This window comes from Mauremys reevesii, linkage group 1, assembly GCF_016161935.1.
Source record: "Mauremys reevesii isolate NIE-2019 linkage group 1, ASM1616193v1, whole genome shotgun sequence".
NCBI lineage: Eukaryota > Metazoa > Chordata > Testudines > Geoemydidae > Mauremys > Mauremys reevesii.
This window is the reverse complement of record NC_052623.1, coordinates 256,777,546-256,802,901: the sequence shown is the minus strand read 5'-3', so window position 1 is coordinate 256,802,901 and position 25,356 is coordinate 256,777,546. Positions and strand designations below refer to the sequence as shown.

The following is a 25,356-nucleotide window of genomic DNA, read 5'->3' as shown; positions in this document are numbered from 1 at the left end:
GCCGCTCTCCCACAGGCAGCAGCCAGCCACCCATCAGGCAGGAGCTGGTAGCACGGCCCTGCCCCGGTCATGGAGCGCAGGGGGTGATGGTGGAACATAGTGGCCAGGAGGGCTGCTCCTCCAGCGCCAGCTGAGGGATCCTCCTTGGCTTGTCCCTGCCTCCTCCTCCTCCCCCCATGCCACCTTCTGCCTGGGAAGGGGAGCGGCAGCCCGGGCTGAGCCAAACTCGTGCCACTGCGCAGGCTGAGCCCGCAGCCAGCTCGTGGGGGTCCTGGGGAGCGGGAGGCCCGGGTACGCTGCCCTGTGATCACCAGCCACCGGCTGCTCTGACCCGGGCCCCAGCAGCTGAACCCTGCAGCCGCCCCAGCTCGCTCTGCGTGAGATCTACAGGCAGTGCCCCCCGCCCAGCTGGCTCTGTCCCTGGCCACACTGCCGGGTGACCGTCCGGGACTCTGAGGTGTTGCTGAGGCTGCCCCACGCCAGGCTCCCTGGGGTCCACTGCCCCTCCAGCCACGGGGGCCCTAGGCCAGTGTGGGAGCCAGGCCACAGCTCTGCTCTCAGAGCCTCCTCCCCTCCCCACACTGCATAGCAAGATGTAGGACCGTGGGCAGGGCTGCTACAACCATTTCAGACTGGGATTGGCACCAGGGGAGCGGAGGTGATTGTGCCCTGGCTGGAGGGACTGGGCAGCCCCCTCCAACGCCCGCTGCTTACTCCTGCCGGCATGGGGCTGCGACACCCAGCTCTGGAGGGCAGCGCCAAGCCCCCAGCGTGCTTCGCAGGGAAGGAGAGACAGGAGGCAGAGCTGTTTGGTGTCTCCCACGCAGCTCCAGGCCCCTCTGGCTACTCAGCAGTGACAGCCAGGCTGGGTAGCCCACCAGCAGCGTGACTTGGTCCGACTCGCACGGACCACATGAGCCCTGGGGTTGGCGCTGACGTCCTGCCTATGCCAAGGCCTCTGGCGCAGGGGCAACCCAACTCTGCCCAGGCAGACACAGCCCAGCTCACTCTTTGGCCGGCCCAGTGAGTAAATGAGTGCACTAGTAGGAAATTGTTTTATTTCACTAACTACAAAGTCTCTGTTTTCATTTTTTTTAAACAGTCTAAAAAAACAAAAAAACCCAAAAAACTTTGCAAAGTGCAAACGTGTAAAAGCCAAAAAAAAAAAAAAGAGGGGGGGGGGCGGCCAATTTTTTGTTGTTGCTTGGGGTGGCAAAAAACCTAAAGCCGGCCCTGACCAGAGGCCCAAGGACACTGGTAGCTGTAAACACTTGATAAACTTATCTGGGGAAATGTCCACCCAGTACCTCGGATCTTAGAGCAGAACAAACCCTCCCTTCACGGCCCTCCAGATATTTGTAAACACTCACCCCCAACCCCACCCCTTTGCCTAAAGGCCAGTTATAGATAATCGATGTAATCAAAATAGCTTTGATGCGTATGATCTGTTCCTGTCACTGTCATGTTAAGTGCATTCTCTGTCTCTGAAAAATGTTTGTCTCTGTAAGAACAAGATAAATGCAAATGAAGTGATCAGAGAAAAGTGTATAATTGGTCACTGTAACCCCACGCTTTTGAAGCTGTTTATCAGTCTTCCCGTGAAATAAACCCCTTCAGTATTGTCTGTGCCTGCCTGACTCTTGGGGAAAAGAATCTCCATGCTTCACGCTAGGCTAGTGTTAAAAGTGAGTTTTCTGAATCCTTCCCAGACCATCCAATGTCACTTAAGTCAGTGGTTCTCAAACTTTTTTTTTTGCAGACCACTTGAAAATGACTGAGGGTCTCGGCAGACCACTTAATGATCTTTCCAAATGTTTGTACCGTTAGCTAACTATTGTAAAGCGTTTTGGATAAAAATGCTATATAAAAAAACCCTTAATAATAATTAACCTTTTTGTTCTATAAATAAAAGCACACATTTTAATATCAGTAGTCTTACCTTTCTAATGTGATGGATGTGCCCACTCTCCCCCACCTCAGCAGTCCCCGAGCTGAGGCTGGGAAGGAGGGCCGTCTCTCCCTGGCAGCTGCAGCCCTGGAGCTGGGGAAAGTCACCTCTTTCTCTGGCCGCTGCAGCCCTGCACATTCCAAATTCCCCCCATCCCCACTTCTCGCCCCACTGCCCCCTCTCATCTACCCCCTATTTCCCCCAAGGCCACCACTTCACCTTACATGTGCGTCTTCTTCAGAGTCCAGGTACCTAATTAGTGGAGACACACCTGCGTGGCTCCACCAATTAGGTGGGTGGCCCTTCATTCTGTCATGTGCGGCTGCCCAGGCGCACACCTTAGAGGAAACTATCTGTGGACCACCTCAATAGAGCTCACAGACCATTGGTGGTCCACGGAGACCGCAGTTTGAGAACCTCTGATGTAAGGCATGCAGTGAGGTTTGCACCTGGGTAATACTACTTTTGTAAGTTGGGTTGCATGGGCGCACTGTAGATAGTGTAAGGAAGAAGCTTTAATCTGACTGACACAATGGGACGTAAGCAAGAACAAAAGTGCTTTGCTGAATAGGTATGGGATTTGCATATGTGCTTACAGTTAAGTACATTCTTATTTGCTTTGCTGAATTGGAGCCTAAGGAAAGAAATTAATATATTGTGCAAATGACACTTTTTGATAGATAATAAACCATTTAGTCCAAGTAACTCCTGACTTGAATGGGTCAGACCCCTTAGCAAGATTGGCCTGTAACAGCTGACACTATGAATTGGCTATTTGAATCGATCCTTTTTGATAAGAATCATGTCCAGTACATAGCAGCATCATGAACTAGCCGGAGGATTGGAAGAAGATAATTTAGTCTACAGAGGACATGGCCCAGTATACTTATTGAAATCAATTAGATGCAAGTACAGTTGAATGAATGTTGATCATTGCTAACTTTTTTATTATTATTTTTGAAAGAGAATGGTGGTTTCTAGTATTACCTTTTTGTAGTAGATTCCTGGGTGAGCAGTGAGATGGTCATGATCAGGCTTGAATCTTTATAACACTCAAATGACAAAGACAAAGCGGGAGATTTTCAGCCATGCTGTGGCTTCTTTGTGACACTGTGACAGTCCTTTGCACTGCAAATCTAGTGCTGGGACAGAGTTTAGAAGGCATGGTTGGGGACTGACCAGATAACTGTTCTGCTCTGTTGATCCCTAGCTTCCAGAATAACCGCTTGGGGCCACAGTTCGCCTGGTGCAACTTACAGCAGCCCTGAGGTTACTTTATATTGTGTTGGGGTATTGGGTCAGCTCCAGAATGGGGTAACTGTTAGGTGGCATAAAGCCCAGAATCCTGAATGAAGCAAGCTTGGCTGGATCCCGGCTAATATATATTTGTTTGTTCAGTGGAACTCACTTCTGCAGGATATTGTTTAGGCAAATAGCTTAGTAAGGATATTGGATTTTTTTTTTTTAAACTTCATCTGAAGCAGCTGGCATTGCCTTTTGTCAGAGACGGGACACCATCTAGATGGTGCTTTTCCATTATGGCAGTTCCTATGTTTTAAATAGATAAGAGCTGTCAGAATCAACCTAATTTTTAATACATCATTTCCAAGCTCTGCCAATGAGATCTTAGCAGCGAGGTTAATTTATTTTTCTCCTTTGATTGCTGTTATCCTGCTTCTGATTGTTCTAAACACAAGGACATTTAATTAGTTGTGCATGTTTATTTCTTCTTCAGGTGATAGGTAATTCATTAATCTGTCACTGCAAACATGCTCCAGAGGAGTTTTGTGTTTTCTAAAGTTTAGGGTTTTTTATTTTTGGGGGTGGGAAGGGGAAGGGAGGGAAGAGCTGAGGATGCTTTTTGGTGAATCCCATTAACAGTGTTATTAACAGCATTTTGCATAGTTTGAGGTGGGCAATATTCAGAAAGATCTGTGAAAAATACCTCACTGGATTCTTCAGAGGTTGTTTTTTGACCCCTTCCTCTATCTTTATGCAGACACGGACAATGAGAAACAGTTCATCGGTTTTATAAATAATTGGAATGGGAATTAGGGTGTGTATATCACAAGTTGTTTTCCCCCAGTTGAATCAACCTGGTGTCCTAGCACAAGTGTGTTTTGATTACCACGCTGGAGCTGCAAGATCAGGAGCCAGCCTGACCTCTCCTATTCTTTCTTTCCTGGATGACTAGAGGCTGAAACACACAGCTGAGGTAAAACAGCCATGCTCCAAGGAAGGCATTTGGAATCATCCCACCAACATCTGGATGATTAACAGGGCAGTATTGGGGTCAGAGCTCCATCAAAAGATGAGTGTTCCTTACTGCTGGATAGAAATACACCGTGTTTTGATGGTGACTGCCAGAATATGTATGTGCGTGTTGTCTACATGAGTTCAGGCACAGACAAGGGAGAGAAAGCATTACTGATGTATTACTTTCTTCCCCAGGTCCATGTCTGAACACACATATACAAAACATACATTCATACATATTCTGGGGACCATCATCAGAATCTAGTGAATCCCACTGTAAGACACTCATCTTTTGATGAAGCTGTGACCCCAGTAATGCCAGCAGTTAATCATCCAGACATTGGTGGGATGACACCAATTGCCCGGCTTGGAGCATGGCTGTTTTCCTGCTGTCTGTTTGTCTGTCTGCAATCTCTCAAGTTTATAAATCTAGGCTCTTTAGCAGGCTTTTTAGTTCACAGGTACAGAATTCCGGGAATGCTGTAGTTTAGGTTAAAGGACTGGTTATCATTAGATAAAAGTATGCCACTTCTCCAGTAAGCAATTTCCCTTAGGGAGGTGGTGGGAATTAAAATAACTGCATCTAATAAAAGGAGTCTTTCTATAGCATGACAAAGACCTGATTCCTGCTGTACACCTAGCGGATGTTGATTCCTTGGTTCCTGGAGGGGGCGGTGCTGGTGCATGATGTGGGAGTAGGTGGATTCCATAGCAGGGGAAAGGAATGGAGAACGATTGTTTTGCTGGTTTTTTAAATGAAAATCAGGAATTTCTAATTAGGAATTCCAAAAAAGTGTGTGGGAGACCCAATATTTTTACTTTCATAAATGAAGATTTCAGTCCGGTTGCTGTCAGTCCACATCTGTGTTTCTTATTATGTATTTCCTTTTATGGGAAAGTCCTACAGAGTTTATGTAATAGAAAATGATAACATTTCAATACAGGTTTAATAGAAAATTATACCCCTGCTACAGAAATGAGATTCTCAGTTGAAGTTTTTAGAGTAATTTCTAAAGACCTTGATTATATTTCTGTAGAGCCCTTCATGTTTCATCCCAACTACATTCTGCAGATCTTTTCCGTAAGGATTGCTTTGACTGAAGGAAGAAAATGCCCAACCCTTGCTCTGGGTGCCTCTGGCACACACTGTAAAATATTTCCATATGATATAATAACCTACCTATACAATCTTCAGTGATAAATACCCGCTAATTAGTACCAATAACAATCTAAACTCCCTCATCTACCTGTCAAGGCACTGCTCACCTAATGGCTCCAGAACTATGTTTGTCTTGTCTATGCCCATTTTGTCATTTTTATTCTAGTTACAATATTTGTCATGAGTAGAGCTGGCTGAAATTATTTTGACAAAACTATTTTCTATTGGAAAATGCTATTTCATGGAAATCAAAATGTTTCTCAGCAATGTGTTGATTTCAACAAAAATTTTGACAGAAATATTTCCAAATGATCTGAAATCGAAATGGAGTGTCCTGTCTGACTTTCTCATTTGGCTTCTACTTTCCCATGTAGTTTCATTTAGACTTTTATATTATAAAATATTTATTTTAATATTCTATATTTTAACATTTTATATTATAACATTTTGAAATGATTTAAATGAAATGTTTTTTTCATAAAGACATTTCAGAATTAGAATTTCCGTTCCCCCCAAATTTTGACATTTTAACCCAATTCATGATGAAAACAAAGTTTGAAATGTCTGAAATTCCTGCAGGATGGAAATTCCATTTTCCAAACTGAACTCAACAGCAACAAGATGAAAAGGATTTTTTTCAGGTTTTTTTCAACTATTTCTAGTAGAATGGTGACCCAAGTCATCTTTATTGAATGACCAGCATTCTCCTTATCTGAAATAAGATTGTGCTTTGGGTTTGTCTAGGGCTTGAAAACTTTTCTTCCTCATTTTACACCTGGAATAACACTTTTTTTGTTTTGTTTTTTGCAGTGTTTGCAAACCTTAATTTGAATAAATACTATGGTTAATATTCAGTGGTATTCACAACCTCTTTTACTAGCTTTTCCACAAACATGTTGCGAGCTCAACTCTATTGTTCCCAGGCATGTTTGTCTAAAGGTAGAGTATTTGTGCATACGTGTACTCACATGGTTTCTCACATGACTACTTATGCAAATTGCACAAATATTTGTACTGGAACTGTTTGCTCTTTTATCTTAAAAGCTTTTTTGGTCTGGGAATCATCCAGTTAGGTGTCAGGAACAATACCACCCGATATAGGTGACCAGTCTCACTGCATGTGTGTGAATTACAAATAGTGAATACTGAAAGCAGTTGCTGTCATGAATAGAAAGCAATTCATCACATACATTTTAAATGAACAAATTGTTAGAAACTGAAGTGTGTTTTCAGGTAATTCATGAACTGACAGTAGGGGTAAATTCATTGAAGATATAGTTCACTGTGAATAACTTGTCGAACTCTGGATGTACTACATATGACTAGATTTTATTAAATGCATAAAAATCTTGCTCCTGACAAAGTATCTTTTAGCACTGCAACTTCCAATATTAGCCTAGTGCTACCAGAGAGCTCTTTTTTCCAAGAAGGTAACATCTTGTGGCTTAGTATTATCATTCATCTTGAACATGGTTAAAATGGCATGTCCTCTTTCTTGCACGCTGCATATTTTAGCAGCTGTAACTTATTTTTGAAATATGCATCTTAGTGCTGCACTTCTTTTTTTGGGGGAAAAAAGCAGCTGCATTGATTTATATAAGCTAACTGCACTCTAGTGACTGAACTGGAAAGGAATTATGTTTACTGGAGTCAAATACTATATTTCAAGGTTATGTGCTTGTTTTATTTAATAGAAACAAATTCAAAGATGCACCATACAATTAAAGCAATGCTTTTTATAGTATTTGGAAAGCACCCTCTTAAGCGTTTTCTTGTGAAAAGGTGTTTCTTTCTGAAGAGCATGTTGTATGGCTTGTTTTTTTTCATACCTTTCCTGAGCTCCAAATATTATTTTAGACTTGCCACTGACTATAAATCTCACTTCACTCTTCCAGTTCTGGCTCTGAATGTGGAAACATAGATTGGACTTCTTGCACTTTGGGGTTCTTGCTTCCCCTCTTCCCCTTTCTAATTTACAGAACAAGTATGGTACGAGCAGGACCAGTGCGGCCTGTCCCAAAGCTGCACTACTAAGGTGCACCAACCTTGACATGGTAGGACCAGGTGTAGATGTGAGAGAGTAGTTTTGTCTCTGTCTTTTTTCCTTCCCTGGACTTCATGCAAAGAAAGGTTGTTAGTTGTAATGGTGGTACCCCATAAGAAAATGCCTTCTGGGTAAATGATCCACCACCCAACCGTTCCCTGTAGGATCTCTGAAAAAAGTACTGAGAGGAGCCACTTGAGTTGTCTTGTCTACCCTTCCTAGAATGGACGGGCATGTTACCGAAATTTTGTGGTCAAAGAGTCAAAGGCAGCTGATGCATCAAAAGAATCGCCAAGGACACAAGATTTTCATCCATTACCCCAAGGAAATCATTAACCAGCATGACCAATGCAGTTTCTGGACTGCACCAGGCTGGCTGGTCTGCGGACTGCCAAAGATGCTTTTACCATAAGTGGCTTCACCATCTCAATATTCTTACCCCCAAAATGGAGTATCATGAGCAAAGCCCTGTGTCTGGGGGATAGTTCCACAGAGTTTTCTCTGTCTGTCCTGAGGAACTAAAGAGTAGAGCTGGCTGATTTCCATCCCCCACTCTGGAATATTTAGATGAGAACAAAAAAATAATTTTCTTTTAAATTTTCCATGGAAATTTTTGATTTTTCAGTGGAAATTCAAAAAGAAAACTATTTTGTTTTTCAATCATTCAGCTTTCGATGAAAAAAATTAAAAATTTCCACAGAAGGTAGGCAGTTCTTGTGAAAGTTTTATTTAATCAAAACTCCAGTTTTCCGCTGAATACCAGTTTCAACAAAAAAAATCCAACTAGCCCTACTAAATAATTTAGGGGACTGGTAGATGGTCTTGTTGTTAAGATATTGGACTGGGACTCTGGAGAGTGGAGTTCAGTTCCTCACTCTACCAGAGATTTTCTGTGTCTCTGTGCCTCAGTTCCCCCTCTGTAGAATTAGGATAATGATACTTAGTTACCTCTCAGCTGTGTTTTGAGGTTAAATTAATGTTTGTGTGGAGCTCAGAAACGATGGTCATGGAGGCCGTATAAATACCTCTGTAGACTGAAGGTCACCAGTTTGGTTTTGGATTTTGCTACCAAACAGCTCTGTGAGATGGGATGAGTCAGTCATTTCAGTTGATTGCCTGGTGAACAGGTGTCCATATCACACAAACCACCTTCATAATTGGAATCCTTATGGGCAGTTTCATAAAGAAGAATGAATGAGAGAGGACAGTGGCTCTCCACCTTTGTGACCCTGTGTTGCAACAGATACAAGCTTTTATTAAACCCCATGCCCCTCCCTGCAGTCTAACCCTAAAGAAAGTGAAGGAGATTATGTCCCCCCACCACCCTCCCGAGCCTGTTCACAGTCCCCAGGCTGAGCACCCATGTGCTGGGAGAGTGAATTATCTTTATAATCACAGAGATGGGTCTTAGGTTAATGTTAAAGCACAGTACATAATGGGGAAGCCAGCACTTCCCCTTCACATGTTGTACCTGTGGACAAAAGATTTCAGTTTCCAGGGCTGTCAATCTGTCACTTTTCACAAACTCGAATAAATTCACTGAAATATGTTTTCCTTCCCTCAGACAAAGACCATGCAATTAAATTCTTATATTCCCAGACTTAAACATTTTCTTATCTTTTTTTTCTTGCTAAAAATAGAATCCCTGGCAATTTTTCATTTTAGGAACCTGTATTTTATATGACTTGCAAGGAAACATAATTCCTCAGACTGTCCTATTCATTTCTCAGCCAGCCGGCTGTCTGACACTAAATTTCTTTGACAAAAAGGGACTAAATCTAATTATATAGACAGTGTTTCATCTATGTGCTCACTGCCCTCCCCCTCTCCCCCCTTTGTCTATAGATCTGTCTCCATGTTGGTCTGCCTAACTGTAAAAACTGCAGATGGAGAGAGCTGGTTATATGGAATATTGTAATGCCAGTTAAGTTAGAAGGATGTCCCCTGAAGCTGTGCTGGAAGTTAGTAGCCCAGCTGTCCGTCAAATAAACCGTGACAAGCTTAGCTTGCACATGGACAGCTTCCTGACATCTTTGGGCACCTGGACACCACAGCTCCTGTCAATCAGCGCAGGAGAAATGTTGATAGCTTGTATATTGCAAAAAGCATCACTCCTGCTGCTGCTGCTGCTAACATTTATGATTCCTTATATTTTGTACTTTATGTACAGGTCATTTGTATCATTGCTTCAGAAACTCCTGTATGAAACAGGAGGTTCTTTGATAAAGCTCTTTCCAGTGTGTTGTCTTATTCCCCAGTTACAGAAGAACCCTGAATTCATTATTCTTTGTCACTTTTCAGGCAAAGACAACGGTGCCTAAGGTGCTTCTTTAACTGGGACTTCATTTTCAATTTCTTTCTTTTCATCTACCCAGAGGTGACACAACTATTTATACCAACAGACCAAAAGTATACAATAAGCTCACTCTGAAATACTTGCTAATTGCTCTCTCGGTGGATTTACCAAGACAGGTCAGAGACAACATGTCTTGTTAAGTCAGCTGTATTTTCAGACAAAGGAATAATGGCATACTTGTAAAAAGTTTCCCTTTCTGAAACACAGCTAGTGTTGAGATTGGTTTTCCAACAGGCAAAATGCCTGCAGATCAGATGCAGTGGAAAGGAGAAGGACCAAATAGAAAACTTAATAAAGTGGATAGAACCATGTCTCTTCATACAAATATATCTGTGTATAATATTTTAATTTTTGGAAGACCATGAGTTTATTAGGTGCTAGCAACATTGGCAGACTGATATTACTGGCATATTATTGAGTGAAATATAAGTAGGATGGATGGTCTGTTGGTAATGCACAGGACAAGGAATGGATTCATAACTTTGTCAGCCATTATGTGACCTTAGGGAAGTCATTTACATTCTGTGCAACTCAGTTTCCCCGTCAATAAAATGGATATCACGCTTATCACATGGGGTGCTGCGAAATGTAATGCATTATTGTGTGTAAAGCATGATTGCAATACACATATTTATTTCATGGCTATGTATGGCATACATGTACTGCGAGGAGGGCTTCCTTGACACATTTTTGTCGATTATGTCAATTAGGATTATGTCAATCCTACTATTCCAAACCTGCTAACCTCCAAAACACTTCTGTTGTAGCATCTTACATCTGACTTACTGCACCCCCTGCTAATCTAATCTAATCTTAGGTCTTTCCTGACCATATTGTAGGCTAGATGTGCACTGGGTACTGGGTTAAGATCATCAGCCAGATTTCCTGGAGATAGACAGTTGTGCTCTAACATTCTGTTCCAGGTAGCTCTAAGAACTGCTTCTTTTGTCCTGCTGAACTCTTTCTAATGGAAGGACAAATAGCCCAAATTTACAGCTGGAAAATGCAAATGTGGCCAGGTTACTTTAGATCTCAATTAGTACTACTCAGTTAGTAGCTTTGAATGGTAGAATAAAACACCAGGTCAGGGTCAGATGGAGGTAAGCATGAATCCACAATAAGGATCTTAGGGCCATATTTTCCAGAGGTATTTAGGTGCCTAAATATGCAGCTATGTGCCTAGTGGGATTTTCAAATATGCCTAAACAGGTTAGACACCTAAATCCCATTGAAATCAAATAGAAATTAGGCACCTAACCTGCATAGTCATGTTTGAAAATCCCACTAGGCACCTACCTGCATCTATAGGCACCTAAGTACCTTCGAAAATCTGGCTCTTAGCCGTATTTGTGAACCTACTTCTCTGAGCTGCCTAGGTGCTTAACGACCAGTCCTGAGCATTGGGCCTATATTCTCTGAGCCATCACAAGGATTTGGAGGATGGCATTCTGCCCTCAATTACACCTTTGCAGTCACAATGACCTCAGTGGGATTGCGGCCAGATACACAATCACAAATTGTCTCCTGGAAATTTAGTGGGGGCATCAAACTGAAAACTACCGAGATGAGAAAAAAATGTGATTCCAGACTGCATAGCAAGTAGGAATCTTCTTGACCCATTTGGTTCTTAAAGAGACACCAGTTACTTCAGTCTGTAGTGAGCAATCATCATAATCAGTTTTCCATCAACGGAGTTGAGTTTTTAACAATGTGCCCATGGGGTGTTGGCTTTGGTGAGGGTTCTGCTTTCTCCCCCTTGTCATTCATCTAAAATCTCCCCATACTCTACCACCTTTTCACTCTGAGATTTTAGTCTTTTCTAACTGACCGTTTTTTTTTTCCATTGCAGTCCCCACTCCATCCCAGACCGCCTGCGGATCCGAGTGAACAGGATTAGTTTACAAGATTACGAGGGGCTGCATTATGACAAGGAAAAACTGCGAGAAGCCTGTAAGTCAGTAATGGCTGATTGAGCTATTTCTTTCTTTTGCCAGATAATGTCTGTAATAGACCTGATACTAGAAAAAGTGCAAGGATCAAGTATTCATTATGCGTAGCTTGTACATGGAATATACAAGTGTGTCCATAATTAGGCATGAACTTTGTATGTTGTTTACATTAATCCTAGAATAACTGATCCTTGTTTATCATTCATGTATGGACTTAGACAGTAGTCATAAGTCAGGATAGTATGCTTGTACTGTGCATAGTAATTGAAAACAGCTGTCTTTTTAAATCACTGTCTCCTTGGTGGCCATATTGGATTTTACTCATTTTTAAAGATTCTGTAAATGACTTAAAATTTCCAGGCAGGTGTTCAATTATTGGATTAATCATATCATATCTGGGAGTTGCACTGGCATCTAAGATAGTCACAAAGCAAAAACATTTGCCTTTGCAGGTGAATCATGCAACCTGAATCCCTTATTCTTTAACAGCCCTCAGCACTCCATACAGCAAAAATAATTAGTATTTTGTGTTCTCTTGTAGTGATTTAATCATAGAATATCAGGGTTGGAAGGGACCTCGGGAGGTCATCTAGTCCAACCCCCTGCTCAAAGGAGGACCAATCCCCAACTAAATCATCCCAGCAGGGCTTTGTCAAGCCTGACCTTAAAAACCTCTAAGGAAGGAGATTCCACCACCTCCCTAGGTAACCCATTCAAGAGCTTCACCACCCTCCCAGTGAAAAAGCTTTTTCCTAATATCCAACCTAAACCTCCCCCACTGCAACTTGAGACCTTTACTCCTTGTTTTGTCATCTGGTACCACTGAGAACAGTCTAGATCCATCCTCTTTGGAACCCCCTTTCAGGTAGTTGAAAGCAGCTATCAAATCCCCCCTCATTCTTCTCCTCTGCAGACTAAACAATCCCAGTTCCCTCAACCTCTCCTCATAAGTCATGTGCTCCAGCCCCCTAATCATTTTTGTTGCCCTCCGCTGGACTCTTTCCAATTTTTCCACATCCTTCTTGTAGTGTGAGGCCCAAAACTGGACACAGTACCGAATAGAAGGGAATGATCACGTCTCTTGATCTGCTGGCAATGCCCCCTACTTATACAGCCCAAAATGCAGTTAGCCTTCTTGGCAACAAGGGCACACTGTTGACTCATATCCAGCTTCTCATCCACTGTAACCCCTAGGTCCTTTTCTGCAGAACTGCTGCCTAGCCATTCTGTCCCTAGTCTTTAGCAGTGCATGGGATTATTTTGTCCTAAGTGCGGGACTCTGCACTTGTCCTTGTTAAACCTCATCAGATTTCTTCTGGCCCAGTCCTCTAATTTGACTAGGTCCCTCTGTATCCTATCCCTACCCTCCAGCGTATCTACCGCTCCTCCCAGTTTAGTGTCATCAGCAAACTTGCTGAGGGTGCAGCCCACGCCATCCTCCAGATCATTAATGAAGATAATGAACAAAACTAGCCCCAGGACCGACCCTTGGGGCACTCAGTTTGGTACCGGCTGCCAACTAGACATGGAGCTGTTGATCACTATCTGTTGAGCCTGACAATCTAGCCAGCTTTCTATCCACCTTATAGTCCATTCATCCAGCCCGTACTTCTTTAACTTGCCGTCAAGAATACTGTGGGAGACCATATCAAAAGCTTTGCTAAAGTCAAGGAATAACACGTCCACTGCTTTCCCCTCATCCACAGAGCCAGTTATCTCATCATAGAAGGCAACTAGGTCAGTCAGGCATGACTTGCCCTTGGTGAATCCATGCTGACTGTTCCTGATCACTTTCCTCTCCTCTAAGTGCATCAGAATTGATTCCTTGAGGACCTGCTCCATGATTTTTCCAGGGACTGAGGTGAGGCTGACTGGCCTATAGTTTCCTGGATCCTCCTTCTTCCCTTTTTTAAAGATGGGCACTATATTAGCCTTTTTCCAGTCATCCGGGACCTCCCCCGATCACCATGAGTTTTCAAAGATAATGGCCAATGGCTCTGCAATTATATCCGCTAACTCCTTTAACACCCTCGGATGCAGTGCATCCGGCCCCATGGACTTGTGCTCATCCAGCTTTTCTAAATAGTCCTGAACCACTTCTTTCTACACAGAGGGTGGTCACCTCCTCCCCATGCTATGCTGCCCAGTGCAGTAGTCTGGAGCTGACCTTGTTCTTGAAGACAGAGGCAAAAAAAGCATTGAGTACATTAGCTTTTTCCACATCCTCTGTCACTAGGTTGCCTCCCTCGTTCAGTAAGGGGCCCACACTTTCCTTGACTTTCTTCTTGTTGCTAACATACCTGAAGAAGCCCTTCTTGTTACTCTTAACATCTCTTACTAATTGCCACATTCAGGGTGTAAGTTGAAAACAGGCAGCCGGTTGCATTGGCATCACTGACGATGATCCTCATGCTTAAAAATGAAGTCCCTTTCCTTGATGACACATGGAATCATTAATCAATGCGGGACATGGCTGCTTGTGATAACAGTTTAATAGAGTCTTGCTCATGCATCTGCCTCATTATTCATGTTAAATTACAAGCAGTCTGTTTGTTGTGTAACAAAGCTGTAGCTTCCTCTATAATACAGGACTCCCTGGTAATTACAGGATGGCAAGCCTTTTAATTGGTTTGCTTATCTTACCATAGAAAGATAGTAATACTGTTTCAGTCTCTCTCTCTCCCACCCCTCCCTAGTTCCCTGGCTCACCATCACTTCTTCCAGCAATGGAATTGAGATGGTCTGAATTTTAATACAGGTTCTGACAGCCTCTTGTAAGCTCCTGCTGGTAGATTTCAGCCATAATTAAAACAATTACAGACTCCATCAGAGGGCTGATGAGAATTATAACAAGATGATGGTGGAGTGGAGTGGATGATGGTAGAGTGGAGTTTCTATTAATAAACTTGAGATGTGAGTCCGATGGACCCTAAACAAAAGGGACCAGATTATAAATATTCATTTATACTGTGAAAATGTTATTTTGGATGAATTGATGCCTCTTTTAGATCTCTTTTCCTGTTGCATAGTCTCAGCATTTGAGGACAGGAAAACATACCCATTCTCAATCACTTTTTTAAAATCCCTTAACAGGCCTAAAACAAACCTGTTCTAACAAACAAACAATTTAGAAGATGGGATACTGTTATTACAACAGTAAATACATATTATGTTATTTGTTACTGGTGAAAAACACAATGATGATGTTATCCTAAATGTCTAGTAAATAATGTAAGAGTATTATGAGAGATGTGGCAGATCTCTGATCTGGATTTTGTTTGTATGGGAATCTGGTCATTTGCTGGATTTTTGTTCAGATTCATCCTAAAAATAAAAATGTGGGTGTCAAATACTTAAAATGGCTGCTGGCAGGTAGTGGGGACCATTTTAAATATTAGCCTGCTCCTTCATCTCTTCATCCTGCTGTTTGACTTCCTGCTAATTCCATCTCTGACTCCAGACTCGTTCCTCACTTTCTTTTTAGTACAGCATTTCTTACTCACCTGCCTTTTCCTGGTCCAAGACCCAACTGCTAGCTGCCTGCCTGCCTTCCTTCTTTCCTCTGAATGCTTTTTGTAGTAGTAAAAATGTTGGAAAACAAACAAAAAAGCCCAGTCCCCCTCCAGCTGCCCCCTTCCAATCAACTTAAAATAGACGACAAAAGACATGCATCCTCCCCACTCCCCTTACAATACTTAGAAAAGTCCTAAGTGAATATATAATCTTTGAAATTTATCCTAAAAGTCAACAGACTTGTACTTTGTTGGGCCAAGAGCTAAATACTTCTTACCAAAATTATGCTTACTTCAGTTTACTGGAGTTTGAATCAACTTTCAGGATGGTGCAAGGGAAGAGAAGAGTTCTTTACAGATGCTAGAAACCAAACTACTTCATAAATTATAGTCATCATCTTGAATTTGACACCTAGGAAAAAAATTATCCATGCAGTCCAGTGAGCATAATGACATAACCTCCCTTCCCAGTTACCTTGTGACATAGACAGCATAGATCTCCTGTCAAGATGTCTAAACAGCAAAACATGGTTATGGGTGTGGCAAGGAATGAGATTGAAGACACCAGGCGCCTTCAACTAACTGAAAAATGCAGGTAACTATTATTACTGCATTTCTGAAGTGGGTTATTGAATATATATTAAATGATTTTTGGTAGCAGCTCAGTGGGTCTGAACAGGTATACCAAATACCCCCACTCTCTGTCCAGGGGCGGCTCTAGGAATTTGGCCGCCCCAAGCACGCTGGTCCCGCGGCTCTGGGGGACCTCTTGCAGACGTGCCTGCGGAGGGTCCGCTGGTCCCGCGGCTCCGGTGGAGCAGAGGTCCACTGGAGCCGTGGGACCAGCGGACCCTCCGCAGTCATGCCTGCGGGAGGTCCACCGGAGCTGCGGCAGCAGCAGACCCTCCGCAGGCACATCTGCGGGAGGTCCATCGGAGCCGCGGGACGAGCGGACCCTCTGCAGTCATGCCTGCGGCAGGTCCACCTGTCCCGCGGCTCCGGTGGACCTCCCGCAGGCATGACTGTGGAAGGTCCGCCGGAGCCGCCTGCTGCCCTGCCGGCAAAATGCCGCCCTTGGCGCGCTGGGGTCTGGAGCCGGCCCTGTCTCTGTCTTCATCAGTGAGATTCCTCCTTTTGCCTGGGGTGCTGGAACAATTTGTATAGTGCGGGTGCTGAGAGCCATTGAACCAAACTGTAAACCCTGAATATAATGGAAACCACTGGAAGCCAGGGGGTGCAGCAGCACCCCTAGTTCCAGCATCTGTGCCTTTTGCAATAAATTATCATTAAAAATTACCAGCCCAAGCGAAAAAACTAAAACTGCTCACCTGCTCTTTACCAAGATAATTATAATGAAAATTATATGATATTCTACTCACCTGTCAAAAGAAAAAAAATAACTTACCCTGAGCAAATAGATAGGTAGAATATTGCAAGGCTGATTTTAAAACATAACTATAGATAATCCCTACATTCCAAAGAAATATAGCTGTTTGTTTGCTGCCAAGCAGAGACCCCTGTTATATGAATTCTAAGTTGGAGAGGCTCACTTTTGAAGTGCGTGCCAATTTCTCTGCATCAGGTCATGCCCCCACAGTAACACCATGGCTTTCAGCAGCCTGTATTTCTCTCTCTGTACCTTTTGTGATTCTCAGTCCGCACATCTTTCTGTACTGTAACAGAATAAACATGGATATGAAAAGTCCAGAATGTCTCAATTACTGCCCACTTCCCTGCTCTCACTATCTTAATAAAAAAAACCCACCAACAACAAGAAGACAGAAATCAGAACATGAAAAGGAAACCAGTTAATAACAGCCCACTTTATTATCCCTGCAGGAACACTTCAGGAAAGCTATTAAGATTTTGCCTATGACAGGTCTCCATAATAGAGTTTTGGAAGCTCTGACATCAGCATAACAATCTGAATCACCCTAACTCAGAGTAAACACATTTCACGCTCCTTGTGTGCTTGAAATACTCATTTGATTCTATCAGCTGCGTCATCTAAAATTGAATTTTTTCCCCCGTCTAACAACTTGTCATACCAACAGTTCAGTGAAGATTAATCTATGCTCTGCTGGAGGTAGACACCTCATTTCGAAAACCTTCTGAGAAATTAAATGGTGTCACTCCGTCCTCTGAAGGGCACGACCATTCGCACCTGATTCTCATTTTCTGTCATACTCTACTTTTCTTGTTGCTTTAGCAGGCATTTCACCAACATTCACTACTGATTTATCTGCCCCTTCCCTCCCTCCCCACTCCCTATCTCTTGTTCTTTCTTCTACCTACCCCTGGATATTATCACTGGGATGGTGAAAATGTAGGGGGTACCTTGCACCCTTCAGCAAGGAGAAATGGGTAGCTTCCTGACTATTAAAGCATCATTCTTTTGAGAATGGGGTGTGTGTGCGCGCACACACATGGTGTAAGTAAAGCTGGGCAATTATTTTTTTTGATTAATAATTTATTCATTTAAAAATGTAGTTTTAGGTTGACTGAAAATATTTGCAAATTTGACATGAATAGTTTTGATCAATTCCCTCTCCCTCCCCAAACTTAGATGCCATTCACAGCACAACTAGAGAAGGACATGTACAACATTTACCCCACGGGTTACAGCACTTACCCAGGATGTGAGAAAACCTGGGTTTAATGTCTCGCCAGGAAGTGGGGATTTGAACTTGGGTCTCCTGCATTGTAGGAGACTGCCGTAACCACATCTCGTTCATCCTGTTGAAGCTGTGCCTCTTTTTATAGATAATTAAATGATCATTGGAACAGGAACTTAGGGTCTCCCTTAGGGAGAGCCTTAATTACCAGCTACGGTGTCAAAGAAAATAATAGATAACAAATGGAAGAAAGGGGATGCTGATAATGACGAATATAAATCAGAAGCGAGGAATTGTGGAACATTGATTACTAGATGGAAATGGTAGGTTTATCAATAATAATGAAGAAAAGGCAGAAGTATTCATTAAATATTTCTGTTCTGTATTTGGGGAAAAACAGATGATATAGTCACATCATATGATGAGATGAAAATATTTTCCATTCCAATAGTAACTCAGGAGGATATTAAAGAGCAGTTTCTCAGGTTAGGCATTTTTAAATCTACACGTCCAGATAACTTGCATCCATGAGTTTTAAAAGAGCTGACTGAGGAGCTCACTGGACCATTAATGTTGATTTTCTATAACTCTTGAAACACTGGGGAAGTTCCAAAGACTCTAAGAAAGATAATATTGTGCTAGTATTTAAAAAGGGTAAATGGGATGATCCAGGTAATTATAGGTCTGTCAGTCTGACGTCAATCCTGGGCAAGATAATGGAACAGTTGATATGGGACTTGATTAATAAAGAAATTAAGGAGAGTAATATAATTAATGTCAATCAACATGGATGTATGGAAAATAGATCCTGTCAAATTAACTTGATTTTTTTTTTTTGGATGAGATTACAAATTTGGCTGATGAAGGTAATAATTTGAAGGTAATATACATAGACTTCTGTAAGACGTTTGACTTGGTACCACATACAATTTTGATTAAGAAACTATAAAGATACAAAATTAAGATGGTGCACACATTAAATGAATTAAAAATTGGTTAACTGTAATGTCTTAGTAAATAATGAAGAGGACAGATCAATGCTACCGATTAATCTGGATCACTTGGTAAGCAGGGCACAAGCAAACAATATGTGTTTTAATATGGCTAAATGTAAATATCTAGGAACAAAGAATGCAGGCCATACTTACAGGATGGAGGACTCTATACTGGGAAGCAGAGACTCTGAAAAAGATTTGGGTGTGTGTGTGTGTGGGGTGGGGGTTGGATACTTAGCTGAACATGAGCTCCCAGTGTGGTGGTGTAGCCAAAAGGGTTAATGCAGAAATAGGAGAATCTCAAGTAGCAGGAGAGAGGTTGTTTTACCTCTGTATTTGGCACTGGTGTGAGAACTGCTGGAATAGTGTGTCCAGTTCTGGTGTTCACAATTCAAGAAGGATGTTGATAAATTGGAGACAGTTCAGCTAGAAAACATGCCTTCTGGGGTATGTCTGCATAGCAGCTGGGAGGTGTAATTCCCAGGGTGTGTAGCTGTACAGTGTGGCTGTGGTAGCACAGCTGGCAGCTTGGGCTAGCCACCTAAGTATGTACCCAGGGATTGGGTGGATTGTAGTCATGTGGCTGGCCTGAGCTGCTGCCCGTGTTGCCACGGTCACATAGTGATAGACTGAAGGAGCTGAATCTGGTTAACTTAACAAAGAGAAGATTAAGGGGTGTCTTGATCACAGACTGTAAGTAGCTATGTGGGGAACAAAGCATTGATAATGGGCTCTCCTGTCTAGCAGAGAAAGGTATAACAAGATCCAATGGCTGGAAGGTGAAGCTAGACAAATTCACTGGAAATAAGGCGTACGTTTTTAACAGTGAAGGTAGTTAACCATTAGAAAAATGTATCAAGGGTTGTGGTGGATTCTTTATTGCTGGCAGTTTTTGAAACAAGATTTTTTTGTGTTCAAACTAGAATTATTTTGGAGGAAATTCTATGGTCTGTTATGCAGCAGGTCAGACTAAATGATCACAGTGTTTTTTTTCCTGACCTTCGAATCTGTGAGTTCTCTTTCTCTCTGGCCCAATGACTATTCCATGGGTGTCAGGTGAAGCCCCTCCCCCTTTGGGGAGGCTAGCCACGAGGCCCCGCCACCCACTGGAGCCCTGAGACCGCCGCTTTGTGGCCAGAGGAGCTCCAAACCACCCTCCCACACTGCCCCAGCCAGCCTGCCCAAGCCACTCTGGGCTGCTGGCCCAAGCACCGGGCAGCCCCAGCACCTGGCTGCCAGCCCCCCGCAGCTTCAGGGGAGAGGGGGAGCGAGGGCAGGGCCTCAGGGCAGAGTGCGGACAGGGCCACGGTCTGGGTTAGGGGAGGCTTAGCCTCCCATGGGCTACGATACCCACCACCTATACACTGTGCACTCTGATTATGAATAACTGTGAATTGCCAGTATAAGGTATAACATATCCTATTTTGACTTACCTCCCGTCCTCATGGCGCGAGATCGACAGCCACCGCTCCCCCGTCGACTCCGCTTCCGACACTCGCCCTGGTGGAGTTCCGGAGTCAATGGGAGCACGTTTGGGAATCAATATATCGATCCCCAATAGATCCATCTCTACCTGCCGATCCGGCGGGTAGTCTGGACGTACCCCAAGTCCTATCTTTTCCCCACCCCTGGCTCTTAACCCAAGTCCCATTCTCTTTACTTAGCCATGGCCAGTCTCCACTCCTCAGATCTCCTGTCCTAGTCCCAGTTTCCTTGCCTAGCCAGTTCTAGTCTCCCATTTCAGTCTCCACATCCCAGTCTCCCTACCAGTCCCAGTCTCCTTGCCCAGCCATTCCCAGTTTCCTGTCCATGCCCTTCTCCTTGTTCCCAGACTTATCCATTCAATCAGTTTCCCTCTCCCTCTAATGCTCCTGGCCTCCAATCACCCCAGTGGCGGATTTGGAGTTAGTGGTGCCCTGCACACAGCTTAATTTTTGCCTCCCCCCCCGGACCCAGCCAATGAGAGCTGCAGAGTTGGCGCTTGGAGCAGGGGTAGCATGCGTAGAGACACACGTTCCCCCCCACCCAGGGGCCATAGGAACATGCCATCCACTTCCGGGAGAGACGTGCTGGACGCTTCTGGGAGTGGCATGGGGCCATCGGCCATAGCATGCAGGCAGCCTGCCTGCCTGAGCCCTGCTGTGCTGCCAGCTGGGACTCAGGGGCAGCTTGTCAGATATTTGTCCTGCATTTTGGGGGCACCCCCTGTTGTTGGGGCCCCGTTCCACCACACGGTTTGTTTCATGGTAAATCCGCTCCGGAATCACCCCCATACCCACATTCCCCATCCTCTCTGGCTCACAGTCCCAGTCTTCATCCTGGGTATCCTCATCCAATCTCAGTTTCCTCTGCACCTCCTCCCTGGCTCCTCGTCCCAGGGGGTTTCAGTTCTCTTCCTGCACTTGGACTTCTCATCAGATCTGTCTCCTTGTCTTCCCTCCTCACTGGTTCCCAGTCCCAGATTCCTTGCCCAGCCAGTTCCAGCCTCTCCTCACACAATCCTAGTCTCTTCACCACCTACTGGCTCCCAGTGCCCCTTCCATTTCCCTCCCAGTCTCCTCTTCAACTCCTAGTCCCAGTCTTCGTCCACCAAGCTTCTTGCCCCAAACACCAGAATTCTGGCAGATGGCTCCCTGGCATGTATACTGAAGGGCAGCCGAATGATCCGGTAAGCACAGCGTGTACTCTCTGCAGTAACCAGCCAACTCTGCCTGCTGGTGCAGGGTTGTCGGGGGAGGTGGAGGTGAGCTATGACCATTCCTTGTCCCTGACCCTTTTGAGAAGGCTAGAGCTGTTGGCAATGTTAACTTTCAACGTTATGGCAGGCACTTGCTTAATGGGACAATGGGGGAAGGTTTGTAGTGTCCTCTGTGCACCTCCATCTATGCACCAGCACAGAACCATCCATAATCTAGTTTATATGTGTAGTTTCACATTTATTCTGTAGATGTACTCAGATATGTCCTATCAAATATGCCCAGTTTTAACAATCTGCACTGAAAACTCAACCTGGAATGCCCCCCCCAATAAAAAAAAGAGAGAGAAAGAAAAATCAGACAGTTTTTCCCAGGTCTTACCTTGTAACTAGTAATTAAGATCTTATTGTTAGAAATGAACCAGCAAAGCTACCATTGATGTGGGCGCAAGCAGAATGCAGCTCTCTCTACCACAGCTGTATTGGCGCACTAGTTCTGACAGTAGTAAAAAAAAAAAACAAAAAAAAACAAACAAACCCCTCTTGTTCTTTTCAGTAAAATCAGCAGAAATGACCTGAGCAGAGACAGGGAGTATTTGTGTGGTAAGAAGGTCCCATTAATACACACTCAATTCTTGGTCTACAATCCCACTTTACAAGCTGAACCCCTTAATATGTGTCTGGTTATTTTACAGTTCAAACTACAGGTTCTAGAGAATTTATTGTGATGATTTGTCCCTTTACATTTCTAATGTCAGTGGAAATCTCATAGGAAAATGATATCCTTCTAACATCCTGAACATACGGGGTCTTTTATTTGCTGCATTAAACATTTACAGCCAAACTCACAATCTACACAATCCCTGAAGGTAATGAACTTTCTAGATCACACCTGTTTTGATCAGGATTTTTGCAGGTAAATTGTGGTGTTTAGATCACCAATTGAATCCGTTAGCAACAGCAAAAGAGGAAGTTAATTAAATTTTATCTCTTCTTGGTGGTAACAGGCAACATTTTTAGTCTTTTTTCCATTTGTCTATATGAAATTTTCACTAGCTTCAGGGATTCAACACAATGAAGAGATGAAGGAGAAAACTCCCACCTACCATTTGTACATGCCATAACTAACATCATGAGGAGTTTAGAAATCATTGATAGTTCTTCCAGCCAGCATTTGGGGTGATTTGCATAGCAAAGTGTAGTGTGTGGCACCAGCCACGTTGCTGTGTCTCCAACCCAGCCTTTTGTTGATACACTGCTACCCCAATATAACGTGACCCGATATAAAGCAGGTTCACATACAAGGTGATAAAGCTCTTACGCTGCTCTGAGCAGTGTGTTAAGGGTGCTGGGCCAGGCCGGGGCCAAGGGGTCCGATAAGGGGCAGAGGGTTTTGGGGGCAGTCAGGGGCTCCCCCTCCCCCAGGGTCTGGGAGGCAGGAGCTGTGGGAGGGCACTTTTCTGAGCCCCGCAGTCCCAGAGTGGCCCGGGCGATTAGCGGGGAGCCGGCAGCAGCCTGCTGTGCTTCCCTTGCCCTGGCCCCAGCCGTGTCACTCAGGGGAGGGGGCTTGGGGGAAGGAATCCCCCCCCCTGCGCTCACCAGCAGCGGCAGAAGCGGAGCTGCCTGGCCCCAGCCCGCTCCACTCCACCAGCTCCCAGCCGCAGCACTCCGCTTCCCGCCGCAGGTGAGTACGGGGGGTGTCCTTTCCCCAACCTCCCCGCACTCACCAGTGGCGCGAAGCGGAGCAGCCCAGCCCCAGCCAGCTCCACTCCATCAGCTCCCAGCCGTGGCGCTCCACTTCCCGCTGCCGGTGAGTGCAGGACCTTCCCCCAGCCGCCCCCCAGCGACACGGATGAGGCCGGGGCAAGGAAAGCGGAGCGGGCTGGGGCCGCGTCGCTCCACTTCCCGCCGCAGGTGAGTACGGGGGGGCATCCTTTCCCCAACCTCCCCACACTCACCGGCAGCGGGAAGCAGAGCGCCATGGCTGGGAGCTGGCAGAGTGGAGCGGACTGGGACTGGGCTGCTCTGCTTCCTGCCGCTGCCAGTGAGTGCCTGTAGGGGTGGATAGGAGTCGGAGCAGTCAGGGGACAGGGAGCGGGGAGTTGAGTGGGGTGCTGGGGGTGATTAGGGATGGGGGTCTCTGGAGGGGGCGGTCAGGGAACAAGAAAGGGGGGGCAAAGCAAGTTTGATATAACGCGGTCTCACCTATAACGCGGTGAGATTTTTTGTCTCCCGAGGACCACGTTATATCGGTGTAGAGGTGTACTTGATTTAAGTTAGTGCCATTATAGGCAACAAACTTTCATCAGCAACTGTCCAGGAAGTAAACTAATTGAAATATTCTGCTTGTCTTATTCATCTACCTATATTCTTATAAAGGCGTTCATTGCCATAATAAGAGTGCCATGTTCGATACCCAATACAGCAAATTCTGTAATCCGATCCAAACCCTTTTGACTACTCAGGAGGTACAAAAGGGACTGGAAACTGGCTGCAATTGGCCAGCAGAGAATTCTGCTGTTGGAAGGGAACTCTCTAGTGCAACTGGGTTCTTCACTGGCTGTCACTCCTCATTCCTGGTGTAGACACATGTTGGGAGTGGGCAGAGGGCAGAGAGTGGGTGTAGTGGAACTCTGCTTTGCTATGCCTATGCTTCACTAATACCCTGCAATGGCGGTGCAAGTCAGAGGTGCTGGGAAGCAGCTCTAACTCTCATCAGCACAGGAAGTGGCCAGGAGAATTAGGGAGCTGTACCCATCTCTCTGACTGCTCCCACACCCACACCTTTCACCTGCACTGAGTGATGCTCTGGCACTGAAAATAATTAAGTCATCTGTGTGTATTTTGGTGAGAGCCAAAGAACAGACCTTCTGTGAACTGATGTCATTTTGAGTAATCATATTGGGATACCCAAGACCATACTCTGGGACAGTTCTTTATGGTGCCTGTGACTAGCCAGTAATACTCATTGTCTAGGTCAGTGGTTCTCAAAGCTGGTCCCCTGCTTGTTCAGGGAAAGCCCCTAGCAGGCCAGGCCAGTTTGTTTACCTGCCGCATCTTCAGATTTGGCCGATCGCGTCTCCCACTGGCTGCGGTTCGCTGCTCCAGGCCAATGGGGGCTGCGGGAGGCAGCGCGGGCCAAGGAATGTGGTGGCCACCCTTCCCGCAGCCCCCATTGGCCTGGAGCCACTGCAGCCAGTGGCAGCTGCAATTGGCCGAACCTGCGGACGCGGCAGGTAAACAAACTGTCCCAGCCCGCCAGGGGCTTTCCCTGAACAAGTGGTGGATCGGCTTTGAGAACCACTGGTCTAGGTGATAGCCCTCCTCTAATGTACATAGGTCATAATTGCACACTAGCTATCTATCAGCCAAAACGGACGAGGGCCAAGGGAAAAGGGGTAGAAAATCTGGAAGATCACCAGATCAAAACCAAACCAAATGCTGTTGGTGAAGGATCAAAATGCTGGAAGAACCAGCTCCAGATCAAACTATCTTACTGCAAGGGACATCGCAAACCCATCACAATGATCAAATAAAGGGCATGAGGCTGTCCAGGAAATGGGTTCTGCTTTGGTTCTTCTACAATATGCATAAATAAATACCAAACCTCCCTTCTCCCTGCTCAAAGGCTCTCCCACTGCGGTCACTAAGGGTATGTCTACATAGGAAACAACAAAAAAAAAAGATCCACCAAAGTGAGTCTTAGAGCCCAGGTCAGCTGGCTTGGACTCACAGGGCTAACACTGCAGGGCTAAAAAAGAGAGCAGCGTAAAGGCTGGGCTTGGGCTGGAGCCCAGGCTCTGAACCTGTGGAGAGGGAAAGGTCTC

At 44.7% G+C, this 25,356-nt stretch overlaps 1 protein-coding gene across 5 annotated transcripts in view; it reads left to right on the top strand.

Annotated features, from left to right (window-relative positions):
* DGKI (diacylglycerol kinase iota) overlaps positions 1–25,356 on the top strand; it is a 293,322-nt gene that overhangs the window by 192,804 nt on the left and 75,162 nt on the right. For all 5 annotated transcript variants that reach the window (XM_039520216.1, XM_039520215.1, XM_039520214.1 and 2 more), the window contains one exon: positions 11,613–11,713. In XM_039520216.1, coding sequence (XP_039376150.1) covers positions 11,613–11,713 — 101 coding nt within the window. The remainder of the gene's footprint in view (positions 1–11,612; positions 11,714–25,356) is intronic.